Below are 20,123 nucleotides of genomic sequence, written 5' to 3'. Positions count from 1 at the left end.
ATAAAGATTTAACAAGAGAAATTATAAATCAACTGACTACTATTTACAATTTCCATTTACTCATTTTTTTCTACCCCAAAACCACCACAAAATGAGTTGACTGAACCAACTACAGTTCAAGATATACTTAGAACACTGAAAAGAATCTTTCTATGTTTTCTTTCCTCTAGTTACTTTATTGTGAGAATACAGTATATAATACATGTCACATGCAAAACACGTGTTTACTGGCTATTTTACTGGTAAGGCTTCTGGTCAACAGTAGGCTATTAGCAGTTAAGTTTTGGGGAGTCAAAGTTATACACAGACTTCACACTACACAGAGGTCAGGACTCCTAATCCCCACATTGTTCATGGGTCAACGGTAGTTAAGAGGTTATACTGATTAAAGTAAAAATTTGAAGCACATCCCCACTTGTAATATATTCTTACAAGAATATAGAATGCATATAATCTTTTTTTTTAATAATCTAGTGAATTTTTCTTAAGTACTCTTTTTATACTAACATTTTTGCAAATACATGAAAAATCTGTTCTAGGTAGAACCATCATTTAGACAGTAATCGTCCTCCAAAATCCTGCCATTATCAAGATAATGATATCTTGATACAATTAATGATAATGATACAAATTTCCTCATGGACAACTCCTCTCAAGCTGTAGCCTCAGTTCCTTGTATTCCTTGTCCTATCCATTCCCACTTCTCAGACCAATTCCCATAGCAACATTCTGGACCTTGCTATCACTAAAACTATTCCCGCAATTTGCCTGAAATAAAACATCATGACCATAACTTTCTACAGCATTCTTCTAATTAACTCACATTATATCATTATTGTACATTGATCCTGACTATATTCATTTGTCTGCATTAGCACCCTCCTCCTGCTTTTATTTTCTTCCCTAAACAATATGGCTTATCACTTTAATCAATCTCTTAGCAATTTCCAAAATTCCTTTGCCCCACTGTTCTCTGAACATAGATCCCTAAGCAAAACTTTAACCCAGGAGAAAATCCAGGATGCCCATTCTATACTGACCTTGCTGAGCACTTACTAAAGAAAAATCTCAAGGCTATACGCAATTTATAAAAAAGAAAACAAAGGTACAGAAAAGCTCCACAATTTGCCCAAGGTCGCATGGCAAGTAAATGGCGAAGATGGGACCCTAACCCAAGTAAACTGGCTCCAGAACTAATGCTGTCAACTTTTACTCGATGCTCTTCAGTAGTACCCTATCGTAACTTACCATACTGCACTAATAACTTTCTTTCATCTTGAAGACAGGGACTGAAACCACTTTGTTCACTACATAATGCCTGGCATGGAGTAAACACTCACTTATTTAATGAAATCTATCACATTAGCAAGAAAGGCTTTTCTCTATACAACTGAATAAACATAACGAAACAAAGTTTTGGATGTTGTTTTTTTTTTTAATTAGCAAGGGAAGTTTAAAACTCATGTGCATACACACACAAAATCTTGCCCAGAACCCCAAAGTATGTAAAGTTGTTCTGGTAGAACCCTAAGTCTATGCAAAATAGATCACAGACGCAGATTTGCCTGTTTTGATCATGTTTCTATCACTAGATTACAGCTTCTTAAAAGCGAAGTCCTCCATAATTTCTCCACAGAACCTATGACCAAGTCTTTAACAAAGATAGTGTTCAATAGCAGTTCTATCCCCCTTTGATTCTTCATTTACTTCTCCATTATTTAATCAAAGAGCCTGATCATTTCTGCCACTGAAATGTCTCTTCAGTCTTTTCTTTGTAGTCCCTCTACTATGGTTCAAGACCTTAATGCTCCGTATCTCAAGTAATGTGACAGCCCACCCTATGGTTTAACCTCTCCTGCCAACTAAGTCTTCTTGAATACCATTTCAAAAGATTTGCATAATATTCCTTAGCCTTGATCAAAAATTTAAAAAATTTTTATGGTTACCAATGATCTAGAACAAAGTGTTTCATCCATTTTCTGCAGAGACCTGGGGCAGGGCTGACCCATATTTCATGGAACTCAAGGAGAATTATAGCTCGGAGCTGAGGACAAGAGTTATTTCCATTCTTCCTCCAACTCTAGCACAGTACAGTGAACTTGTGGTTACAATTCCATTCGAATACATGATTTACAGTTAAAAACAATGACCTACAGAATAAAAACCACTTTGGCTCAAGATCTAAGAACCCACAAATCCCCCCTACATACCTCCCATCCCTATTCCCTACTATCTTCCCATAAGAATTGTCTGTTCAATATATACTAATTTACTTCCTATGGTATCCCTTATTCTTTCCAACTCTCCAATTTCGCTCAATCCTTTTCTTTACCTGGAACATACTACCCACTCCTATCTCTTTATAAAATCCTACATTCCCTTACAAATATAGCTTTGCCTAAAAAAATCTCTGAATTCTAAACACATTTAATATTGGGACCATTAACAATTCACCAGTTTTTGTGCCTTCTAACAGCTTTTTTTATAATCTTAAATTTTCATATCTTTTATAACTAATAAACTGACAAGCTTCTATCTTATTTGTAAATGGGAAAAAAAAAAACTTTGAAAGCAAGAACTTCTTTGTATTTGCCACAAAACTAAAATCATTGCTTTTAACATATTAAATATTCAATAATTATTTAACAATTTCTATCCCCAAAAGGTAGTGATTTGATTAAAGATCATCTAGTTAAATGGAACAGCAAGAACAAAGTAAAAAAAGAGGTCAGTTCTAGAAACAGGGTAGTTATTTCTGAAAGAGAAAATCAAATTTAATTCTAACAATCACTGCATTATTTCAAAGGGTCCTCTAGATAAAAATGAATATACTATTAAATTGTGTCTACTATTTATATTGACAATTTTTAGAAACCAAGTATAGTTATCTAGTAAGTTTTAAATCTCAAAGACAAGCAAAAGGAAATCTGTACTAAAATATTTTATTAGCAATAATGAAATACAGTCATTATAGTAAAAAAAAGGATATCAGCTTTAGCAAAGTCTCTTATCCCACACTGAGGTAATCCTGGTGTGTTCTGCATGTAGAAATCCAAGTAAAACCAATGGGCAAGTTCAATCTGAAAACACACTCGGATAGCATTGTCTCTTTCCTCGCTGGGAATATGCAAAATAAATCGGCTGTCAAAAACAAAAAACATTAAAATTACATTTACAAACCGTAACGAATTTAACCTACTGAACTGCTTTAACCACCAACATAAAAAAGGGACCAAGTGCTGATCAAGGAAGGAAAATTTGGAAGCATTACTGTAGGGAAGAGGAGTCTGGATGGAAGGCAGCTATGCTCACCACTCTACCACCAATGCTGCACAAGGAAGAGAAGCCTGAAAAAATAGTTTTTCACAGTTATCTCATTCATAATAGAGTTTTTTTAAGAGGCCATTTACCCTTTGTTAACAAAATAAAGGGAGCAAGGAAACAACGTTCACTAGGATTTCCTCCCATGACTGGTAACATTAAAAAAAAAAAAAAAAAAAAAAAAAGCATTGTTTTTTTTTTTGCTGAGAGAGAGAGAGAGCGAGAGCGTGCATGCAAGCAGGGGAGGGACAAAGGAGAGGGAGAGAGAGTCCCAAGCAGGCTCCACACTGACAGCACAGAGCCTGACATAGGGCTTGATCCTACAATCCTGCGATCATAACCACAATCCTGAAATCAAGAGTCAGATGCCTAACCGACTGAGCCACCCAGGTGCCACAGCATATAATGTACAAATATATTCATTCATTCAAATAGGTAAGATGTTAGCTGCTTAATCTTCTTGTTTAAAGTATTACAAACCGACAAGAAATCAACTCTTGTTTAATTAACAGACTACACTTCTCAAAGACCCCCATCTGCAGAACTGGAGCTCAAAATACCTCTTAAAACGTACGTTTAAAATAACTTTTTAAAGTATACTCACTTTTTAAAATCCTAAATTATCTTTTCCAAGTGCATTTGAAGGAAGGTGGGGACATATTTTATATATACAGCATAAATATACACTATATTACATATACATGTGACTGAGACAATAAACCCCTCTTTCTGTTAAGATGTCAGAATTTAAAAATCTAAGTGAATGGGATTCACAGCACTCCTTAAGCAACCACCCATTACTTCTTCCACTGCATAGAATTTTTTGGAAATGCCTTGGAGAGACAGATTGAACTACACAAAAGAAATCCATTGGTTGTTTTAAATTTATTTTTTTATTTTATTTTTTTAACGTTTATTTATTTTTGAGACAGAGAGAGACAGAGCATGAGCAGGGGAGGGGCAGAGAGAGAGAGGGAGACACAGAATCTGAAACAGGCTCCAGGCTCTGAGCTGCCAGCACAGAGCCCAACGCGGGTCTCGAACTCACGGACCGTGAGATCATGACCCGAGCCGAAGTCGGACGCTTAACCGACCAAGCCACCCAGGCGCCCCTAAATTTTTTAATATTTATTTATTTTTGAGAGAGAGAGAGACAGAACGTGAGTGGGGAGAGAGAGAGAGGCAGACAGAGAATCTGAAGCAGGCTCCAGGTCCAAGCTGTCAGCACAGAGCCTGATGTGGGGCTTGAACCCATGGACCATGAGATCATGACCTGAGCAAAAGTGAGACACTTAACCAACTGAGCCACCCAGGCACCCCGAAATCCAAAGGTTTTTAAGTTATTTTAAAAAATTAAGAATTAGTTATTGACAGTTTGATCACTCACACTATTCACTAGCAAATATTTTTGCTTGTTTCCAAGGTTCAAATCAACCTTTTTTGTTCATGTTCAAAAAACATGCTTTTAAATTATAAAAATAATGTAACATTCCAATAAGGGAATAAATAAGTAAATGGTAAGATGAATGTAGGTACAATTAACCTATATTTCAATACAGAAAAACTATGGGGAAAAGGAGCTTAAACTGCACATACACCAGGAACAAAATGTGTAACATGCAATCCCGGTGGCATTATCTAAAATAAAAAAATCCAAACTCTTCTAGATGGCATTCAAGATCTGGTTCCTACCCACCTGCATAACCTCTTGGATTACTTTAAGGGGCTCTTTATACCCAGGGATACCAAATTCTTAGAAATGTCTTAAATTGTCATCTATATACTGTACCTACTTCCTTCCCCTTGTCCACCTAGCAAACTCCTAATTCATCCTTCATGACTTACAAACATTACCCCTCTTATGTAGATACACCAGACTCCTCTGAACAGATTTATATAATCTCTGAGACTCCCAACTCCTTTACAATTATCTGGCGTTTACTATCAATGTCCACAAACTCCTCTAAAGTAGTTCACTGAGATAATGTACCCTATCTTTCCCTGTTTTTATTCCTATAGTCTAGCAAACTGTTTGACATATACATTGAGAATGACATACTGATAGTTACGATTTATCTTTTAAATGCTTACGTAGGTCCTATTCTGGTTAGATGGAACAAGCACACTCTGTCCCTCCCATAAAATGTCACTATCAAACCTGGACAAAAAAAGCATACAGCAGCTACTTGAAGACTGTAAAAAGTAAACAGTAGCAGGAAGACTGAGGAGGACAGTATCTGAAGTGAATTTACCATTTTTCCACCCTCTAGTGTCGCCTGGCCGGACTGGGGGTTAGAAGTGAGCACCAGCTGGGAAAGAGAGAGCCCCAGAAGCCCTCTAGGGTCAAGCCTCAAGGGTCAAGAGAGGAGTCTAACTCTTGCAGAGAGTAGGGTTTTCCTTTTCTTTTCTCCATTCTCCCATGCCCCAGCCCACAAGCAATGCCATCATGGTTAGAGGTGGCAGCAATAGTGTGTGTAACAGAGACCCACAGAGGCTAAAACTCTAAGGGACAGGAAACTTTCTCTTGAATCGCAAGAGCTATGTGCTCCCAGCAGAGTAGGGCTAATGTTCACTGGTTTTTTTTCTTCTAACCTTCAGCCACTTGGTCTCAGACGTGAGCAGCGACACATGAAGTGTATGCCACAGTGGCTTCTGACTAAAGGACCAAAAGTGTAGACCTAAAGAGCCAATAAGTATCAGGGAAATAGCTAAAGAGAAGCAGCTCAGGAAAATGGCCCCAGGAAATTGTTTACAAACTGAGACTCAATCCCAAACTGCACAAGCTTGGATTAGACTACGAAGAGCAAACCACCAACTTTGTGAACTGAACTATATCAGACCACTGCCCACATCTAAGAATGACCACTGGGTGGTAAAACAGGATAAACAGCACTGCAAAACACTAATTTTGTATCTGATTTTATTTAACTTAACACATCCCTAAAACACTCTAGACATTTATTATTTTCTCAGTTTGGGGCATTTTCTACTGACTTCCCATTATGGAATTAACTCCATTCCCACTCCCATTCTACACACCCTTCTCATCTCTCCATCCACCCAACAAAACTGTATCACAATTTTGGTTAGGATGTCAACTTCAGCACTACTGACATTTTGAAGAAGAGAAGTCTAGGTTGAGAAGAACTTTCCTGTGCACTGCATGATGTTCAGCGCATCCCTAGCCTCTACTCATTAGCACTCCCCACCAAGATGTAACAGCTAAAAAGATTTCCAGGTAATGCAAATGTCCCCTGAAGGGGGGAAAATCATTCCCAGTGATAACCAGAGTTAGATGAGCACTCAGTCTTTACATTATTATGATTCTGTAAATGCAATTCACAATTAAGCCATGTGGTAAGCTAGGATTACTTTTTCTTTCCTGCACAATCCTTTGTTCTTCCCATAATTAATGTCTTATCATTGCATTTGCTTCATTTTCCCTATATCATCCCTATCACTAATTCAACCTTCCACTAGTTTCCTAAATTTTTTTCTCAAATGTTAATTCAGACACATCAGTTTCATCTCCAAGACTATCGTTGAGCCCTCTCATCTGTTCCAATCGGCTGCTTATCATCTACAGCTGATACACATCTATCATACTACACTGTCCTCTTACTAGCATCCTATGGTTCCCCATGCCTCTATCCTACAGAGTCCAGGATTCCTATATCCTGTCTTCCTCCTTAATTTTCTTTATTCTTTTCATGAAGTATACCCTCCCAAACCTTCTGAAGGAAGGATGCAAGGGGGATAAGTACTGAGATACTGTACATCTGAAAATATGGTTATCCTCAGAGCTGACAGGCTGGATTAAGAATTCTAGGCTGGAAATCATTTTGAAGACAGTGCTGTCTCCCACCTGCCTCCAATTTTGATGGTGAGAAGACAAAGCATTTCAGATTTGTCTGATGTATTTTTTTTCCAGTCTGGAAGCTTCTAGGTTCTTCCTTCTGTCCCCAGTATTATGAAATTTCCCAGCTGTCTATTTTTCATCTACTGCACTGGCCAATCAATGGACCTTGCTTCTTTGGAAATTCACATCCCTCAGTGCTGAAGGACCTCATGAACTGATCCTCACGATTCTTTACTCTCCTCTGATATTTCCTACCTCTGATTCCTCCTCTGCCCCCCACCCCAACCTTCTGAGAAACATTATTAACTGTATCTTGCAAACCATCTATTAAGATTGTTTCTGCTCTCATATTTTTAATTTCCAAATGCTATCTGTTTAAATTATGCTTTTATAGATTATCCTGTTATTCCATGATTGTAAAAATCTACCTAAGGAGATCAATATAGTTTAAATTTTCTTCTATCTGCATAGTTTGCTTGCTCCCAGTTGCTTTTCCTTTCTTTGAGCTTTAAACTCTACCTTTTAATGTTAAGAAGCCTATTTCAGATATCCATATTTAAGTGAAAGGCCACAAAGCTATTTAGAAGGCTTATCAAACTATAAGGCGTCATTTAAGGTAAGTGATCAGGCTGAGCCATTTAATTGGGGAAACAATGTCAGTGTCATCAAGTCTTTCTTCACGAGCTAGTCAAATCACCTAAAGAATCTTCCAATGTCAGACTTGGGAGAGTAAAGGACAAGCTGCCACATTCTAGGAGCGGAACAGAAGGCGGCTGAGGGCTTTCAGGATATATATATGTGTATATACATGTACACAGGATATATAAATTCACTTCTTCCATTTTTCAATATTCTTATTTTAGAATAGATTGACACTATTACAGCACTCTCATTCAGGTCTATTAGATCTACTAAGTCATATACAGTATTCCTTTTTCCTTTATAGTTCCGAAATTTTGTTGCTCATCCTTTCACCCATTCTTCCTTTTCTTGTGGTTTTATGTACTTAAGAATTTTTAAACTTTACTCTTTTAGTGAAGTAGATGTCTATGTACAACCTACTATCTTTAAATAGAAATTTTCATTTCTAGTAAAGTTTCTAGACACTAACCACAATCTAAAATGTGGCAAAAAGTGCATAGCACAAAGAAATCCAATTTCATTCCCATCCCAACCCAGAAAAGCCCCAAGTGAAGAAAGGTCAACTGGAAAAGGGAGTTAAGAAGTAGGACTTTAAAAGAAAAAGGAGAAACACGCCAGGGCATCCCACAGAGTGTGAAGCTATGAAGCCTGCTTAAGATTCTCTTTCTCTCTCCCTCTGCCCCTCTCCTTCCCACTCTCTCTCTCTCTCTAAAAAAAAAAAAAAAAAAAAAAAAAAGGCCTGAGTGTTTAAAAAAACAAAAATCATTAGAAGGGGCACCTGGGTGGCTCAGAGGGTTAAATATCCAACTCTTGATTTCGGCTGAGGTCATGACCTCACGGTTCATGGGTTAAAGCCTCAAGTAAAGAATCCCACGGGTACAGAGCCTGCTTGGATTTTCTCTCTCTCACTCTCTCTCTGCCCCTTCCCTGCTTGCTCCCACATGCACATTCTCTCTCAAAATAAATAAGCTTAAAAAAATTAGAAGATGTAGGAGCAGCAATCTGAAAAATAGGGTAATGGAAAGTACCCAAGCTGGACAGTAAAAAAAAGAAGAAATACAGGATAGGTTATGAGATCTCTTGGATAACATCAAGCGAACAAACATTTGTATTAGAAGGAGTCCCAAAAGGAGAGAAAGATGAACCCAAAGAGTTCTATACCATGACACATAATAATTAAAATGTCAAAGACTAAAAATTTTAAAAGTTTTAAAAGCAAAAAGAAAGAGGCAAATAGTCATGTACAAGGAATATCCCACAAATCTAATAGCTAATTTTCCAGCAAAAATTTTGCAGGCCAGAAATGAGTGGCATGATATATTCAAAATGCTGAAAGGAAAGAACTGCAAAGAATGATCTACCCAGCAAGATTACTATTCAGAATTGAAGAGGAGATAAACAGTTACCCACACAAAAGTGAAAGGAGTTCATCACCACTAAACCAGCCTTAAGGAACATTAAAGGGACTTCATTAAGTGGGAAAGAAAAAGCTATAATTAAAAGAAAATTATGAATGGAAAAAAATTCATGAATAAAAGCTAATATACAATAAGGGTAGTAAGCAATTATAAAGCTAATGTGAAGGTTAAATGAAAGAAATAGGCAAATCAGTTATATCTAAACAATTAGTTAAGGTGACTCACAAAAAGATGTAAAATATGACAACATATACATAAAACATGGAGGGATGGTAAAAATGAAATTCTTTTAGAATGTGTTCAAATTTAAGTGACCATCAACTTAATATAGACTGCTACATATTTAAGATGTTATATACTAATCTCACAGTAACTTCAAACCAAAAACCTATAATAGATACACAAAAAATAAAAAAGCAAACCAAGTATAGCAGCAAAGAAACTCATCAATACAAGAGCAAAAGAAGAAAGGAACAGACAAGAACTACATAACCAGAAAACAAGTAACATCATGGCATAAGTATACACCTATTGACAATTACTTTAAATGTAAATGGTCTAAATGCTTCAAACAAAAGACACAGGGTGACAGAATGGACAAAAAACAAGACCCAGCAATAGGCCGTTTAGAAAAGATTCACTTCAGACCTTAAAGACACATACAGACTGAGTGATGAGATGGAAAAAGATATTCCATGCAGATGGAAGCAGCAAAAAGAAAAAAAGAAACAAAAACAAGAACAACAAAACACCAGAGCAGCAATACTTACATTAAACAAAACAGATCTCAAAACAAATACAAAGAGACAAAGGGAATTACTTAATGATAAAACGATCAATACAAAAAAGAGGATATGCAATTGTAAATATCTATGTACCCAACCCTGAAGCACCTAAATACATAAAACAATTATTAACAGACATAGAGAAAGAAACTGACAGTAATACAATAATAGCAGGGGACCTGAACACCCCACTTTAACATCAACTGATAGATCATCCAGACAAAGAAAATAAGTAAGGAAACATGTCTTTGACACGTTACACCAAATGGACTTAACAGATATATACAGAATATTCCATACTAAAACAACAGAATACACATTCTTTTCAAGTACACATGAAACATTCCCTGGGATGGATCACACATTAGGCTACAAAACAAGTGTCAGTAAATTTAAGAAGACTGACATCATATCATGCATCTTTTCCAACCACAACAGTATAAAACTAGAACTCAATTACAAGAAAAAAAAAAAAAGAAAAACACATGGGAACTAAACAACATGCTACTAAACAACCAAATGAAATTAAAGAGGAAATAAAAAAAATACATGGAGGCCAATGACAGTGAAACACAACAGTCCAAAATCTTTGAGATGCAGCAAAAACAGCTGTAAGAAGGAAATTTATAGCAATACAGGTCTGCCTTAAGAAACAAGAAAAATCTCAAACAATCTTACACCTAAAGAAACTAAAAAAAGAACAGGCCAAAGTTAGTAGAAAAAAGGAAATAATAAAGATCAGAGCAGTAATAAATGATATAGAACCTAAAAAAAAAAAAAAAAACAAACAAACGCAGAAAAGATCAATGAAACCAAGAGCTGGTTCTTTGAAAAGATAAACAATGATAAACCTTTAGCTAGACTCATCAAGAGAAAAAGAAAAAAGACCCAAGTAAAATAAATCAGAAACGAAAGAGAAAAATGGACACCACAGAAATACAAATGGTTATAAGAGACTACTATAAAAAATTATATGCCAACAAATTGGACAACCTAGAAGAAATGGATAAATTCCTAGAAACATACAATTTTCTAAAAGTGAATCAGGAAGAAACAGAAAATCTGAATAGACTTGATTCCTAGTAACAAAACTGAATCAGTAATCAAAAAAACTCCCAACAAGCAAAAGTCCAGGACCAGATGGATTCACAAGTGAATGCCACCAAACATTTAAAGAGTTAATACCTATTCGCCTCAAACCATTCCAAAAAGTACAACAGGAAACAAAACTTCCAAGTACATTCTCCAAGGCCAGCATTACACTGATACCAAAACTAGACAAAGACACTACGAAAGAAGAAAACTACAGGCCAATATCCCTGATAAACACTGATGTAAAAAACCTCAACAAAACATGAGCAAACTGCATGCAACAATATGTTAAAAGGATCAGTCACTACTATCAATTGAGACTTATTCCTGGGATGCTAAGATGGGTCAATATACACAAATCAATCAAGATACACTGCATTAATGTAATGAAGAATAAAAATCATATGAGCATCTCAACAGATACAAAAAAAGAAATTGGCAAAATTCAACATCCGATCATGATAAAAACTCTCAAAACAGGAGCACCTGGGTGGCTCAGTTGGTTAAGCGACCAACTTCGGCTCAGGTTATAATCTCGTGGTTCGTAAATTCAAGCCCCATGTTGGGCTCTGTGCTGACAGTTCAGAGCCTGAAGCTTGCTTCAGATTCTGTGTCTCCCTCTCTCTCTGCTCCTCCCCTGCTCACACTCTGTCTCTCTCTCTCTCTCTCAAAAATAAACATTAAAAATTAAAAAAAAAAAATCTGAAAATAGTGGGTTTAGAAGAAGCATACCTCAACATAATAAAGACCACATATAACAAACCCACAGCTAACATCATACTCAATGGTGAAAAACTGACAGCTTTTCTTCTAGTATCAGGCACACAAGACAAGGATATGTCCATTCTTGCCACTTACTCAACACAGTACTGAAAGGCTCAGCTGCAGCAGATAAGAAAAAGAAATAAAAAGGCATCAAAATTGCTAAGAAAGAAGTAAAACTGTCACTGTGTGCAGATACGATACTATACACAAAAAACTAAAAATTCCACACAAAAAAAGACTATTAGAAATAATGAATGAATTCAGCAAAGTTACAGGATACAAAACTAATATACAGTAATCTATGGCATTTCTATACACCAATAATGAAGTAGAATAACAAAACAAGCTCATTTACAACTGCACCAAAAAAGAATAAATTATCTAGGAATAAACTTAACCAAGGAGGTAAAAGACCTATAATCTGAAAACTATAAAACACTGATGAAAAAAATTGAAGACAACACAAATGGAAAGACATTCCATGCTCATGGATTATAAGAATATTGTTAAAATGTCCATACTACCCAAAGCAATCTACAGATTTAACGCAACTCCTACCAAAATACCAATAGCATTTTTCACAGAAGTAGAACAAATAATTCTAACATTTGTATGGAACTACGAAAGACCCCAAATAGCCAAAGCTTTCTTGATAAAGAATACAGACGGAGGTATCACAATCCCAGATTTCAAGATATACCACAAAGCTATAATCAAAATAGTACAGGACTGGGGTGTCTGGGTGGCTCATTTGGTTGAGAATCTTACTCGTGATTTCAGTTCACGTCATGATCCCAGGGTTATGGGCTCCACACTGAGTGGAATTCTCTCTCTCCTCTGTCCCTCTCCCCCACTCGCACTATGGTACTACACAAAAATACACATGCAGATCAATGGAACAGAGAGCCCAGAAATAAACCCACGTTTCTGTGGCCAATTAATCTACAACAAAGGATCCAAGAACACATACGGGGAAAAGATCGTCTCTTCAATAAATGGTGCAGATAAAACTGAACATCCAATTGCAAAAGAATGAAACTGGACCACTTTCTAACACCACACACAAAAATAAACTCAAAATGGACTAAAGATCTAAATGTAAAACATGAACCATAAAACTCCCGGAAGAAAACATAGGCAGTAATTTCTTTGACATCCAATTTAGCAACATTTTTCTGGGTATGTCTGTTCAGGAAAGAAAACAGAAGCAAAAAATAAACCATTGGGACTACACCAAAATAAAAAGCTTTAGCACAGCAAAGGAAACCATCAACAAAACAACAATGCAACGTATTAAATGGAAGAAGATATTCCCAAATGATATATCCAATAAAGGGTGAATAGCCAAAATATATAAAGAACTTACACAACATCAAAAAACAAATAATCCAATTAAAAACAGCAGAGGACTTGAATAGGTATTTTTCCATAGACATACAGATGGCAAAGAGACACATGAAAAGATGCTCAACATCACTAATTACCAGGGAAATGCAAATCAAAACCATGAGATATCATCTCCTACCTGAGATAGTATGAGATCTCACAATGGCCACAACCAAAGGATAAGAAATAACAACTGTTGGCAAGGAGAAAAAGAAACCCACGTGATTGTTGGTGAGAATTTACATTGGTGCAGCCACTGTGGAAAACAATATCAAGAGTTCTCAAAAAATTAAAAAACAGAAATACGATATGATCTGTTAATTCCACTACTGGGTATTAACCGAAAGAAAACAAAAACACTAATTCAAGAAGATATACGCACCCCTATGTTTATTGCAGCATTATTTACAATAGCGAAGATACAGAAGCAACCTAAGTGTCCATCAATAAATGAATAAAGATACATAGAGAGAGAGAGAGAGAGAGAGATACATATATATGCATATATACACAGTGGAGTATCACTGAGCCATAAAAAAGAATGAGAACTTGCCATTTGCGAAAACATGGATGCACCTAGAGAGTATTACATACACCAAGTGAAATAAGTCAGAGAAAGACACATACCGAATATTCACTTATGTCTGGTATCTAAAAACAAACAAACAAAACAAGTAAGCAAACAAAACTGAAACAGACCCATAAATACAGAGAATAAACTGATGCTTGTCAGAGGAGAAGGGATTACAGGGATGGGCAAAATGGGTGAAAGGAGTGGGAGATACATGCCTCCGATTCAGAAAGAGTCAATCACAGAGACAAAAGGTATGGCATAGGAAATATGGTCAATGGTATTTTAATAGCATTGTATGGTGACAGATGGCGGCTAGACTTGGGAGCATAGCATAACAGAGCTGCCAAATCACTTACGTTGTACATTTGAAACTAATGTAACCTTATGTCATATACTTCAATTTTTAAAAAGGGAGAAGGGAACAGCAAGGTCTACTTATGTAATAGAAGAATGTCTACTCTTCTTTCACTCCTTTAAAGGAGTCAGGAGTTTCTCCTACAAAAGAGCGGGGGAAGGGGGAAGAATACCCAAAGCTCTTTCCTAACTTTAGCAGACAGGTTTGGGCGATGGCACCCCAAAGCAAAACTCCCACACACTGGTTTAAGGATCCCCAATGTAAGAGCTAGCACCCTATCTACTCACATAAAAGAGAAGCCTGTCAATAAATAAGCTCCTATATACCCTCATCTTAAATATGAAACAGCAACAAAAATCAGCCAACATCTAAGGAAAATCTGGCGCATGACAAAGAAAACCATGTATTAAAAAACTGGCCCTGGAGGCACCTAAGTGGCTCAGTCAGTTAAGGGTCAGACTCTTGACCTTAGCTCAGGTCTCAATCTCAAGGTCATGAGTTCAGGCCACACACTGGGCTCCACCCTGGGTGTGAAGCCTACTTTAAAAAAAAAAAAAAAGGCCCGGAAGTTGAAGTTATCTCCTACAACCTAGGTACTCAAAGTGTGGACCCCGGACCACCTGGGAGCATACGTGTGAGAAGAGAAACAGGCATTTTAGTCCTATAAGGACTCAGAAGTTTACTTCCTAATGACCCTCTCAAAGGAAATTACTTTTGAATGTGCACCAGCAAAATAAGAATGACAACCAAGGAAGCATAAAACATGAAATTTAAGAGATAATAAATGCAACCTGGGAGAACCTTGAAAGGAATTCTAGTAGGCCAGTAGTTTGGCAAATCTAGGGAACAACGAGTTTAGATTGGGCTAGAAGGGTGGAGGTCTCCAAGAGGGCACTCTCCAGGAAAAAACAATTTTGTAGAATAGACAGTATGACTGAGGGTAAGACCGAGGCTATAATAAAGGAGCAGACAAGAATGGAGAGGAGGAAGCTATTCTGGTTGTGCTGGGGAAGAAAGGAAAATGTACAAGAGAATCATAATCTAAGTATGAAGCAAAAAGCCGAAAGTAGAATAAAAAGACAATCAAAAAGAAAAAAGAAGGACTTCAAGAAATGCCAGAAGGGCACCTGCCTGGTTCAGTCAGTGCAGCGTGTGACTCCTGATCTAGGGATTATAAATTCAAGACCCATTTATAAGTTGGGTGTAGAGATTACTCAAAAATAAAATCTTAAATAAACAAATAAATAAGGAATAGCCAGAAATGAGAGAATTATGAAGAAAGCACATGCTTCTTTCTCCAAAAGACAAAACTGTGAAAGGCAGCACTTTGACCAATTAGTAGGATGTAAGAAAGGAGAATTCATTCTGGCATTCCCTTTCAACACCCTTACAAAAGGATCCTGACTATGGCTAGAGGGAAAAAAACAAAATCCTAGCCATTGTAAACCTGCCTCTACTGTGAAAAATACGTACATAGCAATTCCATATAACAAATGCCATTATTCTTGTTCAGCTTTTGCAATCAACCAACAGTAAAACGTGTAACAGCCCTCGCAAGGTTACAAAATGGAATGTAAATATTGTGTGATGCTCTCAACCCTTATCACCTGGTATCTAACAAGGTGCACTAAATCCTCAATTTAACATACGATGTTGATAAAACAAACTGGTGCAAGTATATTTTAAAATACTGAAGTATCTATCAGAAGAATTTACCACAAAACAGGTAAAAACCCAGGGAGCAGAAGTGAGATAAAAAGGGGCGGGAAGGAGGCTGTTGCATTTCTTTCATAACTTCACCTGTACTCTTCGATTTTTTTTTTTTTTAACCTTACTCATGAGCACATCTTTTTAATAGCTAAAAGCTAGCTTCTTTAAGAAACTTTAGGGGCACCTGGGTGGCTCAGTGGGTTAAGCGTCCAACTCTCAATCCTGCTCAGGTCACGATCTCATGGTTTGTAGGCGTGAGCCCGGCATCGGTCACGTGCTGACAGTGCAATGCCTGCTTGGGATTCTCGCTCTCCCTCTCTCTGCCTCTCTCCCCAACTGGTTCTCTCTCAAAATAAATTATTTTTTCTTAAAAAGAAACTTTGTAAGACAAAGGAAACTTTAATACATGAAAATTACACTTTGATAATTTCATCCTGTACATGGTTTTCCTGTTTTAAAGATTTAAAAGTGTGTGCAGGGGCACCTGGCTGGCTCAGTGGGAGGAGCATGTGACTCTTGATCTTGGGGTCATGAGTTCTACATGTGGGTGTAGAGATTACTAAAAAAATAATAAAGTAAAATAAAAATAAAATAAAAATATGTTATATATACCTAGTATACAGTATACTACAATATATAGTAAAAGCTGAAATAAAGTGCTTTCCACAATAATTATGGGACTTCACAAAATGTCATCTTTTCAATTTTCCTACAAATGGAACATCAGCAGAACTACAATTAGTACAAAACTGTTGCAGTAGAATTGAACACTAAAATGGCAAGCTGAAGATGAGCATGATGTATTTGATTAGCTTACACAATCACCAAAATAGCAGCAACATTAGTTGCCAGAAAATACCTTTCTCCTTTTAACACTGGAGTGGCCTCACCATTTAATTCTTAAAGGGGCTCTAAAAAAAACTCCAAGCATTTCTTTAAAACAGAAACAACTTAAGCTGTAGATTTCAGTTTTTACTTGAAAAACATGCTTTTCAAGCCTTTAGTAAGCTAATTTAAATGGTATTGAAAAATTCTTTGACTTTTAATGTCAAATGCACTTTTAATGGTGCAACAGAGGCAAATGTCACCATAAAATGGGGCAGATCTACTTTTTACATACACGTTTACTAGAATGTTCACTAGAACATTTAGACAACAGTCTTTCCTTCCTCTCTTCTAATTTCATTCTACCTAGAAATAACCAGTGTTATCAATTTGATTGATTTTCCCAGACTTCTTGTGTCTGGCACTTCTTGTGCCAAATCAAAAAAACCTGAATTGTCAACATTAAACATCTTTAATCAACAAAAACATTAAAATATTAACATTAAAATGTCATTATTTTAAAACTCAAAGTTTTAAGAAATGGTTATTTGGTTTATTAGTTTGTCAGGTAGTTAGCCCTAGTTTTTAAACATACAATCCTCATTTATATAACCAAAACACAGTAATTGCAAAAAAGTTACTCTCATTTCTTGAAGAAAAAAAAAAGTTACTCTACTCCAAAAAATCTGTATAAAATTGCTTAAATACACTCACTGGAAAACCTAGTAAGAATCTTTAACATTCATCAGATGTTTAACGTATTGTTTACAAAACACAACAATTATTTGTTATTATATTTAATCTTCCATAGTACCCAAAATAAACCCATACTAGTAGAAAGATTACTTTATTAGATGCCTCTAAAATGTATAAGATTACCCATCTTTTTTTTTAATGTGTATCCCTATTAATCCGTACATAATTCTTGCTCACCTTTTCAAATACGTACTCATTTTACTTTTTTTTCTAACTAGAAAACACACATCCTTTTAAAAAATCTTGGAAACAACAAGAAAAATCATACTCTCACTTCTTGTACATGTTCGTCCATTTATCCACACACATATACATCAAATATTTTTAATTTTTTTAATGTCTATTTATTTTTGAGAAAGAGACCATGAGTGGGGGAAGAAGGGAGAGAGGGAAACAGAATCTGAAGCAGACTCCAGGCTCTGAGTTGTCAGCACAGAGCCTGACATGGGGCTCAAATCCATGAACCAAGAGATCATGACCTGAGCCACCCAGGCGCCCCTCAAATCTCTTTTTTTCTTACGAAATTTGGGATCATAGAAAATAAGCACATTTTAAGTGGTTCATTTGAAGCGATCATATTCCAAAAATTATAATCATATCATCACCAAAGAAGTACAGTGACATTCCTATTAGTTGCAAAATTAGTCTATTTACTTATCTACGTGTACTTTTGTGAGGTTTAAAATGTTAGACTTGATTTTCTGTAAGGCCTACCTGGCATAGGAGAAAAAGTACAGGCATTGATTGTAGAGAAAAAGACCTAGGTTTCAAATCCTGATTTTCTGAATTACAAGAAATGTGACCTTGTGTAGATTACAAACCAAGTCTGTTTGTCAGATGAAAATGTAAAGAACTGCACCTACCAGAATTGTTTCCAGGATTAAATAAAATGATATATGAGAAAGGAGCACCCAGTGCCTGGCACACAACAGTACCTCCACAAGTGTGTTCTTTCTTTCCCATTTAAAAAAAAAAAAAAGAAAAAGCGTGAATGTGACACAACTATTCAAAGTCAGAATTCTAGACATAAATACAGTAAACACACTTGAAAAGATGTTTTGTTTTGTTTTTTATCAGAGCCTTTTACTCACTTGTAATTTAAGTTATCTCACAATCCACTTAGCCGGCGACAACCCAGGGTGTTACTGTACGAAAAATTTTACTTCGGGAAAATATTTTAAGTCCATTTTACAATTTTCGCTATCTGAAATTATAGCTAACAACAGGAAGAATGCAAAAAAATTTCTCTTGTAAAAGTATACCACGAGTTAAAATCCTGCAGCTGAGAATCTCCTTCAAGGAAAATTGAAGAATGAAAAGAAAAGCAACTCTAGACTTTTTCCCCCTTCCAACGGTAAGTTTGGGGATAAACAAGGGAGTAATTCTTCAGAGCAATTTAGAAAATGCCAGGGACGTGGAAGAACACACGAGCGAAAGGGTAAGTTTGAAACTGCTCCCTGCGTAGGTCCGGGGGCGTGGGACGAAGATTCAAAACTTTGGGGTCTTTCGACAGAATTGAGGAATAAGACGGAGGGGGTCGGGGGGAGCGGTTCTATAAAAGTCAAAGGCAGAAAAAAACAATGGGAGGGGGAAGAGGCAGCCGAAAAACGCTCAAGACCCAGACTTTGGCGCAGCGGCTTCACTTTCAGGAAAGCAAAAGAGTTAGGAACTAAGAAAATGAGGAAATTCCGGTGCTCCGCAAGAAGGACGGAGGGGCCGTGAGAAACCGGGAGGCTGCGGGTGAAAGACCGGGTGGTGTCGTGGGAGAGAAGGGTCGACCCGGGAAAGCGAGCAGCGGCGGGACCGGAAAGCGAGAACAAGGATGCGGCCGGGGGGGAGGGGGCGCGGAGGCCTCCGGGGTCGACCAACGTGACAGAAAACGAGTAGGGGACTCAGGGGGCCGTGGCAGCAAGGGGCGACGTGGTACCTGCAGAGATCGTCCAGGACGCTGCCGGGAATCTCCACCCGTTTGGTCTCCATGATGAGAACCCACAGCAGGAGCAGTGCATCCCGGCTCCGCGCGGCCGGGGACCAAGGGTACGGCACGGAGACTCCGGCTCGCCGGAAAGCGGGCAGCGGCGGCGGCAGCGACTCCAGCAAAGAGAGGGGGAAGGGGCGGGACCCGCTCACTTCCGTCCCGCTCCCTCAGCCCAGAACCCCGAGCCTGGGCCAGAGCGCGGGGCGGAGCCCCGGGAGTCACGCCCCTGCTCTGCTTGAAATGTCCAATGGGAAGCTGTAAAATTGGGAGGCTGAGCAAGCTAAGCCAATGAAATGTTTGTTTATTGGTCTGTCGCCTCCAATCCGTCTTCAAGCTGCTCAGTTGCTACTCAGAAAACCAACTTCCCGCCGCCTGTGATTGAGCCCTGGGGTTGCTACGCGCATGCGCACCATGCCTCCTTTGCACTACAGAAAGTCCAGAGGTTTCAGGTCTTGCTGGTAGACTCAGAGACTACATCCTAGGGTTTGGCGTGGTGTAAATGTCCTCTTGGTGACCAAGCAGGCGCTCGTACCTCTTCAGGGCAGACACCAACGGCGCATCCTGCGCAAGCGTGTACTTGGAATTCCTGTCACCAAGTATCCTGCACACTCATTGTCGTCCCATCGCCTCCAGGCCAAGGGCTGTGCCTCTAACTAC

General features: G+C 37.6%; 1 protein-coding gene across 1 annotated transcript in view; it reads right to left on the bottom strand.

Moving 5' to 3' along the window:
* Window positions 1-19,622, bottom strand: part of DCP2 (decapping mRNA 2) — a 49,408-nt gene extending 29,786 nt beyond the window's left edge. Inside the window, exons 1-2 of the mRNA XM_007085545.3 lie at window positions 19,416-19,622; window positions 2,990-3,141 (exon numbers count right to left, since the gene is read on the bottom strand). Coding sequence (XP_007085607.1) covers window positions 2,990-3,141; window positions 19,416-19,468 — 205 coding nt within the window. The 5' untranslated portion in view covers window positions 19,469-19,622. The remainder of the gene's footprint in view (window positions 1-2,989; window positions 3,142-19,415) is intronic.
* Between the last annotated feature and the right edge of the window lie 501 nt (window positions 19,623-20,123).

Source organism: Panthera tigris, chromosome A1 (genome assembly GCF_018350195.1).
Source record: "Panthera tigris isolate Pti1 chromosome A1, P.tigris_Pti1_mat1.1, whole genome shotgun sequence".
Lineage (NCBI taxonomy): Eukaryota > Metazoa > Chordata > Mammalia > Carnivora > Felidae > Panthera > Panthera tigris.
Note: the sequence above shows the minus strand (reverse complement) of the source record. Positions and strands in the feature narration are given on the sequence as shown.